The following is a 16,436-nucleotide window of genomic DNA, read 5'->3' on the forward strand; positions in this document are numbered from 1 at the left end:
CTATTATTATTATTACCATGTTTTACGTATATACGAGGAAACTGACAGACTTTAAGAAACATGACCAGGGCACACAGCTAGGAAGTGGCAGAATGGGGAATTGAGCCCTGGCAGTTTGACTCCAGAGTCTGTGTTCCTGTCCTCTTGCTCCGGTGCCGGTACAAAGGCCCCTGAAGAAGCAGGAGCATCTGCCAGTGGCCCTTTCTTTTCCTGGTGTTGGGTAGCATTGTAGTTTTTGATGTATTTAATGTCCTTCCTTACCACAGGTTGCAAAATCATTTACATTTTTAATGATGAACATTAGCTCAATTACATACACCAGGGAAATCCAGCTAGGACCTGGTAATCTCTGAGCCTGAGCCATGGTCCTTGTTAATGAACTGAGTCTGCCACAGCTGTATTCACTGTCTCCTGAGATGCTGTCACACAGACCCCATCACAGTGCCTGGGTTGCATTTTTTTATGCTATGGTGTCCTTGGGAAAGGAGATACAGATTCCAAAGGGCTAGCAAACCAATCCTGATTTTAAGGGGGAAAAAATGGTCTTTTGTTTTCTTTTAATTTGTTTAGTCTTAATTTCATAATTAAAAAAATATTTATTTATTTATTTGGCTGGGCTGGGTATTAGTTGCGTTGCCCGGTGTGAGATCTCAGTTGCAGCATGTGGAATCTAGTTCCCTGACCAGGGGTCGAACCCGGGCCCCTTGCATTGGGAGCACGGAGTCTTAACCACTGGACCACCAGGGAAGTCCCTGCATAATTTTAAATTTATATTTCGTTTTTTTTTTAACTTTATTTATTTTTGGCTATGTTGGGTCCTCGTTGCTGAGCGCAGGCTTTCTCTAGTTGCAGCAAGCGGAGGCTGCTCTTCGTTGCGGTGCTTCGGCTTCCTGTTGCGGGGGCTTCTCTTGTTGCAGAGCACGGGGTCCAGGCATGCGGGCTTCAGTAGTTGTGGCTCACGGGCTCAGTAGTTGTGGCGCACGGGTTTAGTTGCTTGGCGGCACGTGGAATCCTGCCTGACCAGGGCTCGAAACCATGTCCCCTGCACTGGCAGGCGGATTCTTAACCACCACGCTACCAGGGAAGTCCCTAAATTTATATTTCTAAACATAAAATTGCTTATAGAAAACAGTTTTGAATAATAGTATACAGCACTATCTATTTGCAGTGTTTCCATTATCCATTTCTGAAGGCAGGCTTTAAACTTGTTAGAAGACAAATCATTGAGACTATTAAATACACCTATAATGCTACACCTGAACACAGTTGCTATTAAGGTTAACGTTAATGCTTGGGGGTGGGGAATTCCCTGGTAGTCCGGTGGTTAGGACTCAGTGCTCTCACTGCCGAGGGCCCAGGTTCAATCCCTGGTTGGGGAATTAAAATCCTACTAGCTGTGCGGTGTGGCCAAAAAAAAAAAAAAAAAATGCTTGGGTGTGTTTCCTTTTGGACTTTTATATATATATTTTTCCCTTGTTCTAGTAATTATGCTACAGATTCAACTCAATAGCTTTCTTTTTTTTTTAAAAAAAAAAGCATCATCAAAGCGAGTGAGCAGAGTGCTCATTGTTGCCATTTGTTAATACAAAACAGAAGAGGCAATTGAGATAACTTCTCCATTAATGATGAGATGGGGTGACCCAGCAGTGGGTTTTTCTTTCATTTCATTTCCTTTTTTTCCTTAGGCTTTGGCCAGCATAAGCCATGTGGCTCACGTCAGCATTACAACCAAAACAGCTGACGGGAAGTGTGCATACAGGTATAGTGCTGTCCTCTGCTATGTGTATAAATTCATCCTGAAATGTGCTTTTTGTCTGCATCTCAAAGTAATCCTATCTGAACACCAGTGTTATCTTTTTTGGCCTAGATCTTGGGTAACTTTTCTTTCCTGCCTTTGGATTAGTTGATAATCCACAGGGATCATCATAGGTAATAATCTTACTTTATGGACTCGTGAAAGCTACGAGGTAACAGATTACAAGTGCCTAGCAAGGTGTCTGTTACACAGAGGAATTCTGAGTCCGTGGGAGCTGTGATGTCATTCTGCCCCTTTGCCCTTTGGCAGGATGTCCCTTTGGCCTGATTATGGGGCCATGGCTGGGGTGCTGAAGGATCCTGGTTCCTTAGCTGCTCTGAGCCCCCTGCTGCACCTTCCCACAGGTGGCCACTTTTATGTTGGCACAGTTTTCAGAGGCTGTTGAATGACCTTGGAACAGAACAGAAAGGGGATTCAGGGAATCAAAATCACACCTTTGTTTTCATAAGCACTGGCCATTCCCTAGTGAAAGATGGGTATTGAGTGTCTAATTCACGCCAAAAAACAGATTTTTTTTTTTATCATACAGATTGTTAGTTTATATAGAAAATAGCTTCAACAAAGGGCAGTTCTGCCTGTTTCTCAGCCCTCTTTAACAGTTGAGTGTGTGCAGTAATGGAAGATGGAACATTTCAGAGTCTGCAGCACTGGTGTTAGAGCGGGTTTACTCGATGCAAATTGTAACAGCCCTAGGACCTAGCTGGGCTGATATGATTAGAATCCCTTCTGACAAACTGGGGAGCCACTTGTGAGTGAATATCTTCTGAAATAGTCTGGGACACAGGTTCCATTTCTTTGCCTCTGGGGTGTTATGCCCCTGCTTGGGACCTCTAGTAGCCCTCCTTCTGTGGGAGGATGAAATCGAGTCATTGTCATAGCAACTAGCATCCTCCCAATGCACTCAGTCCATCTTTCCAGCCTCTCCCCTCCACACATCCTCAGCTGCTGCATATTCTAAAGCTTCTTTGCTTTTGTTTATGTTTTCCCCCTCCTGGATGGTCTTCCCTGTTCTCTCCACCTGAGATTATACTGCTTCAGAGTCCAGGTGAATTGTCATCTCTTCTGTGACACTTCCCCCACTCCCACCCCAGGCTAAATGTTTTCCTACTCTGGATCACTTAGCACCTTGTTCTACACTTAAGGGAAAAGTCTGTCCCCTCACTAAATCAAGAACCTCCAAAGGCCTGCCTTTATTACAGGGCGTTTACAGGCCTGATAACATGGTAGCCCCTCAAATAAATGATTGCAGAATCATTGGAAAAAATTTTACAGTCATCTTAGGCAATGGCAAAACTATTGTTTGTAGCCCAGAACTCAGGAACTAAAAAGCAATATTTGCCAAAAAAAACAAACAAACCAAAAAATGGATTTTTCCCCCCTCCTTTGGTATCAAATTAGAATGGTTATGGAAGTGGAAAAAGAGAGGAAACAGGTAACTAAGACAATTTATAACATGGCTATATTTTAATCTATTGTTGTGTAATTTACCTTTTTACTCTTTGGGTAAGTGTCTGTTCTTTTTTTTGTTAGCTCTCAGTAATCTCTTATATTTTCTGCTAGAGCACATTACTCAGATGGAAAGCTGAAAGCTCCACCTAAACCATGTGCAGGCAATCAAGGGACCCAGATCACGGTAAGAATGGTGCACGGGAGGGGAAAGTTTTGAAAGGGAGCTTTATATAAATATTGAAGTAAAAAACAAAATTGTCTTTGAGTTCTCAAAGGATTAAAAAAAATGAATATTTACTAGTTAATGGGAGCCCCAAGATACCACACTCTAAGAAAGAGAAATAATTATTGACTTTTGTGGCATGGCAGGCTGCCCACCGCCTCCTTTTTTTTTTTTAAGAGGCTGGGAGTTTCTTTTGTTGAGACCACAGAACTCTGTGGCAGGGTAGCTGGCATTGAAAGAACCTTAAGCTTGGCTCCAGTTGAGGAATCAGAGTCTTAGCCTTGCCACTCAGTGGTTGTGTGTCCAGAGGCAAGTCGTTTAATGTCCCTTAACGTCACTTTGCTCATCTATCAAGGAAGGATGTAACGAAGAATATCTGCCACTCACTCAAAGGGCTCTGAGTAACAGATTGTATCATTAATTAGGAGAAAGTGTTACACTGCCTTATTTCTGTGGTGCCACATTTGGTCTCTTCCCGTTCCGAGATCCCATAAAGCACCCCACTGTCATGTTACACATCCCACCCCCTCCACCCTCAGCCCCAGCCAGAGCACATCTCCTCGAAGGTTCCAAGCCCTGGGCTTGATGAGGCAGGTGGAGTGGGGGGTGGGGGCTGAAATGAACGTGTACTTCGTAGTGCGTGTTAAGGGGGAATCCTGTAACTGGGACCACAGTGTAATTTCCAATAACCCCTAAAAGATCTGATAATTATTCTTAGTCTGCAAAATAGGTTTGAATGCCATGTGGTATTGTAATTGTTTATAAGTTTATGTTTGCCCCACTAAATCTTGTGCTACTCTGGGCAGTACTGTGCTTCATTTGTCTTCTTATTCCCAGCACAAGGCAAAGAGCCTGACATGGAGGTAGCCCCCAGTACCTATCTGAGAAATCAGTGAGTAAAGTGGGAGGCAGGTGAAATATCCCTTCTTTCTTTTGTTAAGACTGCCCCATCTCTTGCCGCCTCTCCTAATGCTTAGAACTGTGCTGGTGATAAATGTAGTTGGATTCTCTGCCTTAAGACCCAGCTTTATTTCCATCTATTTCTGTAAGTTTACAAGAAAAATCAATCTTCTATTCAGGTAGAGGACCTTTTCTACAACATATCCACGAGGAGGAAAGCTTTAAAAAATCCAAGTGAAGAGTATGGGAAAATTCTGGAAGTTGTCGGCAGGTACAGTCCAAAATCTGGGCGGGTGTCTCTGAACCACTCTCTCACCAAAGGAATGTGTTCTGCTGCTTAGAAATTGAGAACAGTTGCTGAGCTAGATGGTAAGCAGCAGTACTAGCCTACAGATTGTTTCTGGTCAAGGTTTAGTCACCAATTCTGGGTTGTCTTTCATGTCCCCAGGAGAGAGCAGGAGTTGGTCTCTGTATCAGTGAGGGTCCTTTGGTGGCAGGCAAAACAAACTGACTGTACTAACCTGAGCCCAAAAGACGTTTATTGAAAGGCGAGGAGTGACTCAGCAAGTGGAAAGAAGTGTGTGGACGGCTGCTCCTTGGGGAGAACAAGAAGCAGGGTGGCTTCAGGGATTTAATATAGTGGCCCTGCTCCAACTGTTTTCATTCCTTTCCTGACTCTGCTCAAGAGCCTGTCTCCCAGGAGAGTGCATCTTATTGGCATAGCCTGGGTCCCCCCATCGTGTGCCCACATTTGTGGGGAGCAGATTTCTTGACTGGCAGTCTAAGGATATATCAAGTGAAATGGGGAAGAGGTAGTGTCCCAAAGGAAGACTAGGGCCTGTTAACAGAGTGAGAAGGGACTCAGGGCAGGTGAAAACAGCGTTATGTCCAGGATTGACTTAACCCGCTAGTACAGTGGCCCCAGCATGGCTCTCTGAGCCTGCATGTCCTTGAATTGTAACAGAGGTGTGTTAACTATTTCTCAGTATTGCTACAAAAATTAAAATCAGTAAAACATTTACCTCTATTAAAGTGAAACAGACACATGAAGTTTTTTTGCTTTTTTTCCCCTGGAATCGTATGAATCAGTATCACAATATCAATTAGCTCCTGGAAATAGAGGAGTTCTGGTTGGCTGTTTTAGTTCTAGGTGTGATAAGTGAACTAATTGTTACTGAATAAGTGCGTTTGGCTAGACACAATCCTCCAGGTCCTGGGGCCCATGGTGGGAGGAGTAGTAAATGATAGCCAACCGAGAAAAGGCTGGGAGATACTAGGACAGGACCTCAGGGGGAAGAAGCGGGTGGGGAGGGCGTGTGTTGGGGACTCTGAGACAGAACAACAGAGTGCAGGGGGTGTTCAGGCTACATTCTCAAGATGTCTTTGAGGCAACCCAGATCTTTTGAGTTTGTGAAAATAAAACTGTAGGCAAGGAGGAGATTGTATTGAAATATCCTTGAGTCTAGTCAGCAACGTATAGAAGCAAAGTTTTTTGTTTTTTATTCGATTCTGCCACATTTAGCATTGATATCTTCATGTCGTCTCTGTTGGCTTATTCTCCTATGGGTAAAATATGACATTTAAAGATATTTTTGTTTGTATATATCTTTGTTTAGATTACTTAACTCCACCAGTTTGTTTAACTGAAAGGGGGCATGTACTCTGCATTTGGCCACTCTTTTTTTACTGTTTTGTTTTTTTCTCTGCCAGGTATTCCGTACACAATTCAGGCATTAGTTTCTCGGTTAAAAAAGTAAGTTCTTGATTTATAGGGGATGGTTATGTATTGTAAAAGAAGAAAGGATTTTTTTATAGTTGCCCGTGGAGACGAGGTTATGGTGTTTCAGTCAGCCCTGTGAGACAGTAAGTTGGATCTTCTGTTCTGTTTATCAGCAAGGTGAGACGGTAGCCGACGTCAGGACACTGCCCAATGCCACAACTGTGGACAACATTCGCTCCATTTTTGGAAATGCTGTTAGCCGGTACGTTGATAATTTATATTTTTAAAAATCTGCGTTCCGTCACATTATTTTGGAATCTGTTAACACCTGCCTTAAGAGTTTGCTTTAACCAAATATGCAGGCTTGTTTTCATGCTTCAGGCTTAGTGTCATGTTTCAGATTATTTCATGGAATCAACCCTTCTTGGGTACATGACATCTCCTAGATGCTCTGGCTATGAATCAGTGTGTTCTCTCTAGGTCTCTGTCTTCAAAATATCTCCAGTATAGGAGAATTCTGTCATCTTCCAGTGCTCCCTCTTGTCCTTGTATTTTCATTATCATCACTTTAGGATTGCATTTATTATCATTCAGCATTTATTAATTGCCTCCCATATTCCAAGTCTTTGTGTCAGAAGTTAAGGATATAAAGACAAATAAAATGTTTCTGCCCTTAAACACTTGCCTGTCTGGGGGCAAGCAGTTTTGTGTCACCAAATCTTGTCACGGAAAGCCTAAGCAGGAAAATTGCTTGTATTATTATAGATTTTCCACGGCACTCCCTTCTGTGGGTGAAAACCACTGTTTCCATCACAGATCCATAGCTAAATCTCAGGACTTTGCAAAGCCCAAAGTGCCTGTGTCATAATCTGAGGGGAAAAATACTAAGAGCCTTCTATATGCCAGGTGTGCACCAGATGCTGGGGGTACACAGATGAACTAGATAGCCCCTGACTTCACTTTTTCCAATAATCTTAAAAGCAGGAGCAATAGTCCTAGAACTCAGTTTTCTACTTTGAAGGACAAATTACTCACTCTTGGAATAAAACCACGTTCCTAGCTACGGAACAGTCAATTTGCTTTTAACTACCCTTTTCTTACTAATTAAGTATTAAGGAATTGTTTTTTCAGCTGTGCTCCCAGAGCAAAAAGAGAGCTGTGTTGTACAGTGAAACTTTTAAGAGCTCATTGACCAAATTTTAAGACTCAGAATTAGTTGTTATGAAATTCCTAGGGGCTGTAAGAGAGCAGCAGTTCCCAAAATATGGTTCCAGAGCACCAGCCTCTTTTTTGGGGAAGAGAGGATTTGATGGTTCACCGTGTGGTGGAAGAAAGGCGAGCTGTGCCCTCTATTCAGATTGGGAGCACACACCACTGCCTGCAAAGCATCCTCCATCCATCCAGCAAGTGCTTAATGAGCAAGTGCTCCTTGCTGGGTGCTGTGCTGTGTGGTAGAGATATTCAGTAGGGAATAAAGCAGAAAGGATTCTTGCCCTCAGAGGACTCATATTCTAGTTGGAAAGACACAGGAAATAATTATTCCATTCATTAGTGACTGTGCTATATGCCTCAAAGGAAAAGTATAAGGTGGGGGAATCTCCTGTGGTTGGGGAGAGGGATTGTCATAGAAGGCTCTTTGAGGAAGTGGTCCCCGAGTTACAGGGGATAAGGAGGAATTAATTAGCTAGCAGTGGGAGCTTTCCAGGCAGAGGGACCAGCACTTGCGAGGCCCTCAGGCAGAAATGAGTGTGGCTTGTGGGAGAACCTCTTTTCACCTATTAGCCTCCCCTCCCCATAAACACACTCTGGGGAGCACCACACAGGAGCCCCGTCGTGGTGCCCATCAGCAGAGTGAGGGATTCAGCAGAGATGAGTTCTTTGGAATCTCATCTTTGGGACTTAGTTACTAAGATACATAAAAGTTTCGGCAAAATAAGTTCTCAGAGCCTGGACTTGCTGTGTCCTAGCAGTGACGGTGACGCTTGGCACGTAACATATTATAAGTGCTTGAAAACACTAGCTAGGTGGGTAGGTGGGTGGATGGGTGGACAGATGGATGAATGGGCGGGCCCCGGGGATCTCAATGAACCAAGTCACAGGGGTCCACATTTGGCAGTCAATTTATGGGAAGGGGCCCTGATTTTTCCAACTCTGATTCTTTAGAAAGTTTGAATTTTCCATTTTTTTTCCAAAGCCTCAAAATTTCTCTTTTCCAATCAGAGAATTGATAGAAGTTGGGTGTGAGGATAAAACCCTCGCCTTCAAAATGAATGGCTACATATCCAATGCAAACTACTCGGTGAAGAAGTGCATCTTCTTACTCTTCATCAATCGTAAGTGAGAAAGAGCCACGTGGGGAAATCTATCCACAGGGAACCTTAGGGGGCCATGGAAAAATTCCTCGTGGACAGGTTTGATTACACCCAGGAAAACCTCATGCCGAAATGTGGTTTAATTTCTGCCCTTAGTCTGCTCAGCCCTCTCACATGTGCTCATTGTTGGCTGACAGTTGGGGAGTCTGGTTCTTGCCTGTGAGAGGGCGCCCAGGAGACGGCATCCTAGGCCCCTGGGAGCCAGTTCAGCCTGCTCGCCTGCTGGCCTCAGAGCCTTTACCAGCAGGCCCTGGGCAGATCTTTGTTCTCTCCTTATATCAAGGCCCACCACTGGAAATTGCACAGCAGGATACAGGGAGGGGGTATCTCAGGTGCAGGCAGTATTTGTTTTTTTTAATTGAATTATAGTTGATTGGGAGTTCCCTGGCAGTCTAGTGGTTAGGACTCAGTGCTTTCACTGCCATGGCCTGGGTTCAGTCCCTGGTTGGGGAACTAAGATCCTGCAAGCTGCGTGTAGCTGCCCCCCAAAAAAAGAAGTAGTATAGTTGGTTTACAGTATTGTATTAGTTTTAGGTACACAGCAAAGTGAATCAGTTACACGTCTATATATATATTTTCAGATTCTTTTTCATTATAGGTTATTACAAGATACTGAATATAGTTCCCTGTGCTATACAGTAAATCCTTGTTGTTTATTTTATATATAGTGGTGTGTATTGGTTAATCCCATGCTCCTATTCTTCTTCCCACTTTCCCCATTGGTAACCATAAGTTTGTTTTCTGTCTGTGAGTCTTTCTGTTTTGTAAATAAGTGCATTTGTATTATTTTTTAGATTCCACGTGCAAGTGATATCATATAATATTTGTCTTTCTCTGACTTCACTTAGTACGGTAATTTCTAGGTCCATCTGTGTTGCTGCGAATGGCAGTATTTCATTCTTTTTTATGATTGAGTAATATTGTGTATATACATATATACACCACATTTTCTTTTTTTTTAAAAAAAATATTTATTTATTTGGCTGTGCTGGGTCTTAGTTGCAGCATGTGGGATCTAGTTCCCTGACCAGGGATTGAACCTGGGCCCCCTGCATTGGGAGTGCAGAGTCTTAGCCGCTGGACCACCAGGGAAGTCCCTAAACCACATTTTCTTAATTCACTCATCTGTTGATGGACATTTAGGTTGCTTCCATGTCTTTGCTGTTATAAATAGTGCTGCTGTGAATGTTGGGGTGCATATACCTTTTTGAGTTAGAGTTTTCTTCTTTTCCGGATATATACCCAGGAGTGGGATTGTTGGATCATATGGTAATTCTATTTTTAGTTTTTTAAGAAACCTCCATACTGTTCTCCATAGTGGCTGTATCAATTTACATTCTCACCAACAGTGTAGGAGGGTTCCCTTTTCGCCACACCCTCTCCAGCATTTGTTATTTGTAGACTTTTTAGAGGTTAGTTCAGACTCTTATGTGTGTCATTCACTTATCTACACACTGGACAGGCTCGCTCAGGTGGCAGGGACAAAGAACACGCCTTAGGCATATCTCAAGATCAGAAATCTCAGCTGAGGGGCTCCAGCTGTCCTTTTGTCAGATTACACAGTACAGCAGCATTATTGAGGCAGCTGTGGGTGATGTAGCGAGCACTCAGAATAATAGTCTCCTCATTGCTAAGATCAGGACCGGTCTTCTCATTGGAAATAAAAAGATGTGGCATATCCTTGGCTCCACCAACGCAGGACAGCAGGTCATCAGCAGGTCATCGGTCTGAGGAGAAAAGAGAGCTGTGTTGTATGAAGATCTTCCTCTGATTTTAGTCTTTTTTTTGAAAGCAGCTCCTTTTTAAAAAAAATTTATTCTATCTTTGGCTGCACTGGGCCTTTGTTGTTGCACATGGGCTTTCTGTAGTTGCGGCATGCAGGCTTCTCATTGTGGTGGCTTCTCTTGTTGTGGAGCACGGACTCTAGGCGCATGGGCTTCAGTTGTTGTGGCATGTGGGCTCAGTTATTTGTGGCGCACGGGCTCTAGAGCGCAGGCTCAGTAGTTTTGGAGCACTGGCTTAGTTGCTCCATGGCATGTGGGATCTTCCGGGACCAGGGCTCGAACGTGTGTCCCCTGGTGGTGCAGTGGTTAAGAATCCACCTGCCAATGCCCTGATTTTAGTCTTATCTCTCCTGATTTTAGTCTTATCTCTCCCAGCTTTTATTGTTTTCCACCCCCTCAAGCCTGCCTCATTTCCTAAATTACCTCCAACGTGCATTCAGATATTTCTACCACCTGAAATGTCTGGAAAACACAGTCTTAACCTTAAGTACTCCTTTTGGCTCCCCCACTGTTGGAGGTCCCTGAGCAGAGGTAGCCACTCCCTCCCCTGTGGCCCTTACCGCTGGGAGTTGGAATTAGGTTTATTTACCAGAGTTTGTTTCCCAACTTGTGGCACGTGTGGTAGGTCCCCACGATGTATTTGCAGAATGAAATTCTGAGCAAGGGCATGTGGTCCACCTGGACTGGCAGGGGGAAGGGAGTGGGGAGGCAGAATTGACTGCCCCGTCGTATTCCTGCTACTCGGGTGAGAGGAGAGCCCCAATCCCACAGTGAGATGCTGAGGAGTCATAATGGTAAAGGGGGCTGATGTGGATGTCACCCCAGAGGTGTTCTTCCTGAGCTGATGTCATGGCATAGTATAGGTGTGCACCTGTCACCTCACCCCTTGGGACAGATTTGAGCTAATTACTTTTATTTTCTAGATCGTCTGGTAGAGTCAACTTCCTTAAGAAAAGCCATAGAAACGGTGTATGCAGCATATTTGCCCAAAAACACACACCCGTTCCTGTACCTCAGGTAATGCAGCTCTGAACTCCTTACCCAAGACTCACAAGGAAGAGTAATTCTGTCCAGCGGTCCTCTTTGAAAGAGGTGGACTTGCTAATTAGCCTGGTCAGAGTGAATCCCATACCCCAGTGGCACAGGTTGTTCTTTCCCTTTTCACAGGTAAAGGGCACAGTTTTCCTTTATTCACTCCTGCAGAATCCCACTGAGAGGCTCCCTTGTGCCAGGCAGTGTGTTAGTGAAACAAAGGTGAATAAGGTCTTGCCCCTGCCCCAGGAGGAACCTGCCCGAACCTGGCAGAGAAACGCTTCCTTCTCCAGGGTCTGTCCAGTGCCCTCTACCTACAAAGATCCACACTACAACGCCCCATTATCAGAGCCAGCAGTTAGTGGTGAATTTGGCCTGAGGCAATAAGGTGATAGCTGGCACAGCCTCTAAACTGACTTTTGTATTACATTTTAATGTTAGAAAGTTCTCTCACATATACTGTTTTGATCTCCATGTAATACTGAGCACTAAATAGGGACAGGTTCATGGTTACAGATGGGGGAACCAGTCCAGAGAAGTTAAGTGCCTTGGCCCTGGGTTATGTAATGAGAAATTCCACTAGTTCTGGAGAGGTGATAATAACAGCTGACGTATGATAAACATGCCATGTACATGCCAAGTGCTTTACACGAGTTTAATCCCCACCATGTGTTATGTCCAGTTCACAAGTGAGGAAACAGGCATAGAAAGATGCTGTAACTTACCCACAGCCACTCAGCTCTCAAGTAGCAGAGTCAGCATTTGAACCCAGGTCACTCAGACTTGACCTTGAAGTCTTAACCGCTGTGTCATTCGGCCTCAAGTCTTCCACCCACCACATACACCGTGAGTGAACTGCCCGCCCCCATTCTTCACCATGTGAGGCAACTGTTCTCTTTTTTCCTGCCAGTTTAGAAATCAGCCCCCAGAATGTGGATGTCAACGTGCACCCCACGAAGCACGAAGTTCACTTCCTGCACGAGGACAGCATCCTGGAGCGGGTGCAGCAGCACGTTGAGAGCAGGCTCCTGGGCTCCAACGCCTCCAGGACCTATTTCACCCAGGTGGGGGCGCTTCACCCAGCTCTTTCTCTGGTGCTTTTGCCACCTTAAATGTGCCCTGTCACACGAGAGCCCAGGTTTTTGACGGTTGCTTTAGGACTTTCCTTCAGCAGCATTTCCTTCTTTGAACCCAACTGTAAAGGTTTTGTGGTGTTATTCCTGGGCCTGGAGTCAAGCCCTGAGTTCTTCTCTCTGCCTCCTTCTGACCTTAGACTGCCTTCCTAGGAAAATGAGCTGTCTGAAACAGAGTAGGGCGCCGCTCCCCTGCGTTCTCCACTGGAGACGTTCAGAGGAGGCTGATTCCACATACCTAGGGCAGAGTGCAGGGGCCAGGCTCTGGAGAGGCAGGGGAAGGACGGGGCCTCTCGTGTCAGACCTGGGTTACTGCTGTGTGACTAACCTTCCCTGGCCTCCATGTCGCCCTCAGTAAAGGTGGAAGTGGTCACCCCCACTTTCAAGGAAGTTTACAAGTGGTTGGTGAACAGCAGATGGAAAATGTCCAGCCGTTCATCTTATTACAATTATCCAGGTTCTAAGTGCTTTGATTATAAACTGCTCGCCCTCTCTGGGGCCTTAGTTTTCCCATCTGTAAAATAGTGGGTTGGTAATATGATCTCTAGTGTCCTGTCCCAGTTCTGAGATGACATCATTTCTGGGCAGTCCTGTACTGTATTCATAGTGAGGATGGGTTCTGATGGGTTCATCAGAAGCACAGCAGACACCAAAACTACAGAAATGGAAACGTTTTCCCTGTTAAATTACACTGGGTCCTGCAAGCAGAGAGCAGGCTTCTGTGAGCCCTGCTTCTCAGAAAACTTTCAGAGTGACCAAGCAGATGAGTGCTTCCCATAAGAGTATTCACAGTTACCACCTGGAAAGAACCTAGGTGGGAGACCAGCAGTGAAATGAACACACTTGGGGCAGCCCTGGGGCCCGCACGCCTAGAGGTTGCTGGAGCTGAGGGTGGGGTGTGTGTGAGCCGTTGGAACAGGAGCTGCACGGGGGGGGGGCTCCATAACTGGCAGGTGGTTTTCATCCGTCGTTGTTGCTCAGCACCCTTTACTGCTCCCTCCCCAAATATGTGCTGAGGCTCCCCCATGGGCAAGGTGCTGCTGGGTACGGTCTCCTCTCCTCGAGTCCCCATCCCACAAGAGAGAAAAACAGAGACTTGGGAGGAGGGAGGAGGGGGCTCCCGTCCTGGGCTTGGGCCTCAGAGATGTGAAAGAAGGGATGTGGAGCCTGGGCCCCCAAGGCTGAGAAGGAATTAGGTGGGCAGAAGGGGACGAGGAGTGCACAGGGCGTTTCTGGCCGAGGAAAGGATGAGGATAACAGGCCTCGGGGAGGGGTGGGGTGCGGTGCAAGAGAACAGGTGTTAAGGATCTGAATGCTCAGCGTGCTGAGTCAGTGTTCTCTATGCTGGCTGCCATTAGAATCACCTGGGAACCGTTTAGATAATACCTGGGCCCTCCCCAAACCAATAAATCAATCTCAGGGGGTGGGGACTGGGCATCAGTAGTTTTTAAAAGCTTTGCTGGGTGCTGGCACGTGCAGCCGGGGTTAAGCAACGCGGAGTCTGCGTGTTGAAGGCCTACGCTCACCGCAGAATTCAGGCCAGATCGAGAGGTTTTTATCAGTAAGTTAAGGAGTTTAGACCTTGACTTGATGGGAATTGACGGGATCTGGTTTGCATTTTATGAAGAGCTCTCTGGCTGTGGCCTGGAGAGTGGATGGAAATCCACAGCGACTTGGGACAAGTGGGGAGGGGGTCTGAGCAGAGGACGTGGCTCCATTCACTAATAGTTAAAAATCTGGAATTGCCAGCACCTGGACATAGGTTGGCTGGTGGGGAGTTGGGGGAGAGACCCAGAGGAAGGGGGTTCACCAGAGATCCAGGAGGAGTCTGTCGCTCCACTGGGAAAAGAACCTCTCAGTTTCCCTCTTTGTCTCATCTTGCATGAGGCAGATTCATTTAGTTAGATTACATTTTATTTCCCAAAAGAACTCTGCATGGTCCTGACCAGTGTGTCTTTAGAAGGAAGGTGGGTTTCTGGATCAGAGGGCCTCCCTCTGTTGGTGCATTGCTCTGCGTGGAGGGCTCCAAACTCAGATTGCCCCTGCTCCTGTGGGGTCATCAGAACACCTTCTTGCCCTGCCAACAGCAGGTTGCCCTGGCTCCTGACCTTCTGGCTGTGGGTCGCCTTTGTCCTGCTCCCCAGCTTGTGCCTTGCACTCTACTCCAGGGGCCAGTACAGCAAGAGCCCTGGTTTGCTGTGAGGCCATTTGGTATGGAAATCGGGAACCCTGGCGGCTCTTGCAGTTTGTTCCGACTCTGTCATATTGGACAAGGTATTTCACTTTTCAGGACTTTAAAATTACTGAGTAGTTATGTTACTTTCTGCCTTCCAAAATCCACCTGTGGAAATTGCACAGGCAGATGAAGTAAGTGCATCGCAAGGCCTTTTTAAACTGTGCCAGGAGACTTTTTCCTTTTTGAGCAGAGTTGCTACTGTAACTTTTTATTATTTAACTCTTTATTACTGAATCTTTCTAAACACACAGAAAAGCAGGTAATACAGCAAATCTCCATGTACCTATCACCCAGTTTCAACAGATCGTCAACACTTGGCCATCTTGTTTTCTCTCTCCCTCTCCCACTTGAGGGTGGGGGATGAGGAGGAGTGTTTTTTAATTAATTCTTAATTTTTATTATTTATTTATTTGGCTGCGTTGGGTCTTAGTTGCGACACCCGGGATCTTCATTGCAGTACTCGGGCTTCTCTCTAGTTGTGGCATGTGGGTTTTCTCTCTCTAGTTGAAGTGCACGGGCTCAGTAGTTGTGGCGCGTGGGCTTAGTTGCCCATGGCATGTGGGATCTTAGTTCCCCGAGTGGGGATCAAACCCGAGTCCCCTGCATTGGAAGGCGGATTCTTTACCACCGGACCACTGGGAAAGTCCCTGGGGAGGAGTATTTTAAAGCAGATTCCAGGCACTTATTTTTCCCCTAGTACTGCATTATGCATCTAAAAACATTTTTTTTCCTTATACAATCACAATGTCCTTTTACACCTAATATAATTAATAGTAATAATACCATTTCACATCCAGTCTGTGTTCAAATACCCTAATTGCTCAAAAAAAGATCTTTTTATAAAAGTAGCTTTGTTCCGGAATTCCCTGGTGCTCCAGTGGTTAGGACTCGGTGCTTTCACTGCCATGGGCCCAGGTTCGATCCCTGGTCACAGAACTAAGATCCTGCAAGCCATGTGGCACGGCTAAAAAAAAAAAAATAGCTTTGTTCAAATCTGTATCCAGTCAAGTTCCACTCATTATATTTGGTTATGTCTCTTTGAAACTAGAAAGATCACCCTACCTTTTTTGGTTATAGTTCTTTTTAGCTTATTTTGAAGGTGTCCTGTAGAAAAATGCACATTTTGGGTTAGCCGATTGCTTCTTCTTAGTGTCCTTTAATTTGTTTCAATCCTCCATATTTCCTATAAACTGAAAATTAGATCTAGAGGTATGATTATATTCAGATTAAAAAAATGTTTGCAAGAATTTGTGATAGATGATGCCATGTACTTTAAAAAAAATATTTATTATGGCTGCATTGAGTCTTCGTTGCTGCACATGGGCTTTCTCTAGTTGCAGCGAGCGGGGGCTACTCTGTTGCAGCGCGCAGCCTTCTCATCGTGGTGGCTTCTCTTGTTGTGGAGCACGGCCTCTAGGTGCGCAGGCTCAGTAGTTGTGGCACAGAGGCTCAGTAGTTGTGGCACGTGGGCTCAGTTGTGGCTTGCGGGCTCTAGAGCACAGGCTCAGTCGTTGTGGTGCACGGACTTAGTTGCTCCGTGGCATGTGGGATCTTCCCGGACTAGGGCTCGAACCCGTGTCCCCTGCATTGGCAGGCAGATACTTAACCACTGCGCCACCAGGGAAGCCCCTGCCATGTACTTTCTATCGAATCCCAGCAGGAGGCGTGTGATGGCTTGTTCTATCATCCTGGTGTTAGGATTTCTCAGCAGGCTTAGCTGGTGACAGCCTGATTCCTTCACCATGAAGTTCACTATTAGTGATTAGCTTAA

The 16,436-nt window shown here is 45.5% G+C and overlaps 1 protein-coding gene and 1 non-coding gene across 2 annotated transcripts in view; one reads left to right on the forward strand and one right to left on the reverse strand.

Annotated features, from left to right (window-relative positions):
• Nucleotides 1-16,436, forward strand: part of MLH1 (mutL homolog 1) — a 56,026-nt gene that overhangs the window by 6,804 nt on the left and 32,786 nt on the right. The window contains exons 4-11 of the mRNA XM_030830114.3: nt 1,686-1,759; nt 3,377-3,449; nt 4,568-4,659; nt 6,099-6,141; nt 6,282-6,370; nt 8,329-8,441; nt 11,188-11,281; nt 12,207-12,360. Coding sequence (XP_030685974.1) covers nt 1,686-1,759; nt 3,377-3,449; nt 4,568-4,659; nt 6,099-6,141; nt 6,282-6,370; nt 8,329-8,441; nt 11,188-11,281; nt 12,207-12,360 — 732 coding nt within the window. The remainder of the gene's footprint in view (nt 1-1,685; nt 1,760-3,376; nt 3,450-4,567; nt 4,660-6,098; nt 6,142-6,281; nt 6,371-8,328; nt 8,442-11,187; nt 11,282-12,206; nt 12,361-16,436) is intronic.
• On the reverse strand, nt 9,500-9,572 carry TRNAG-CCC (transfer RNA glycine (anticodon CCC)). The gene has a single exon. It is a non-coding gene; the product is annotated as a tRNA-Gly (tRNA).

Source organism: Globicephala melas, chromosome 11 (assembly GCF_963455315.2).
Source record: "Globicephala melas chromosome 11, mGloMel1.2, whole genome shotgun sequence".
Taxonomy (NCBI): Eukaryota; Metazoa; Chordata; class Mammalia; order Artiodactyla; family Delphinidae; genus Globicephala; species Globicephala melas.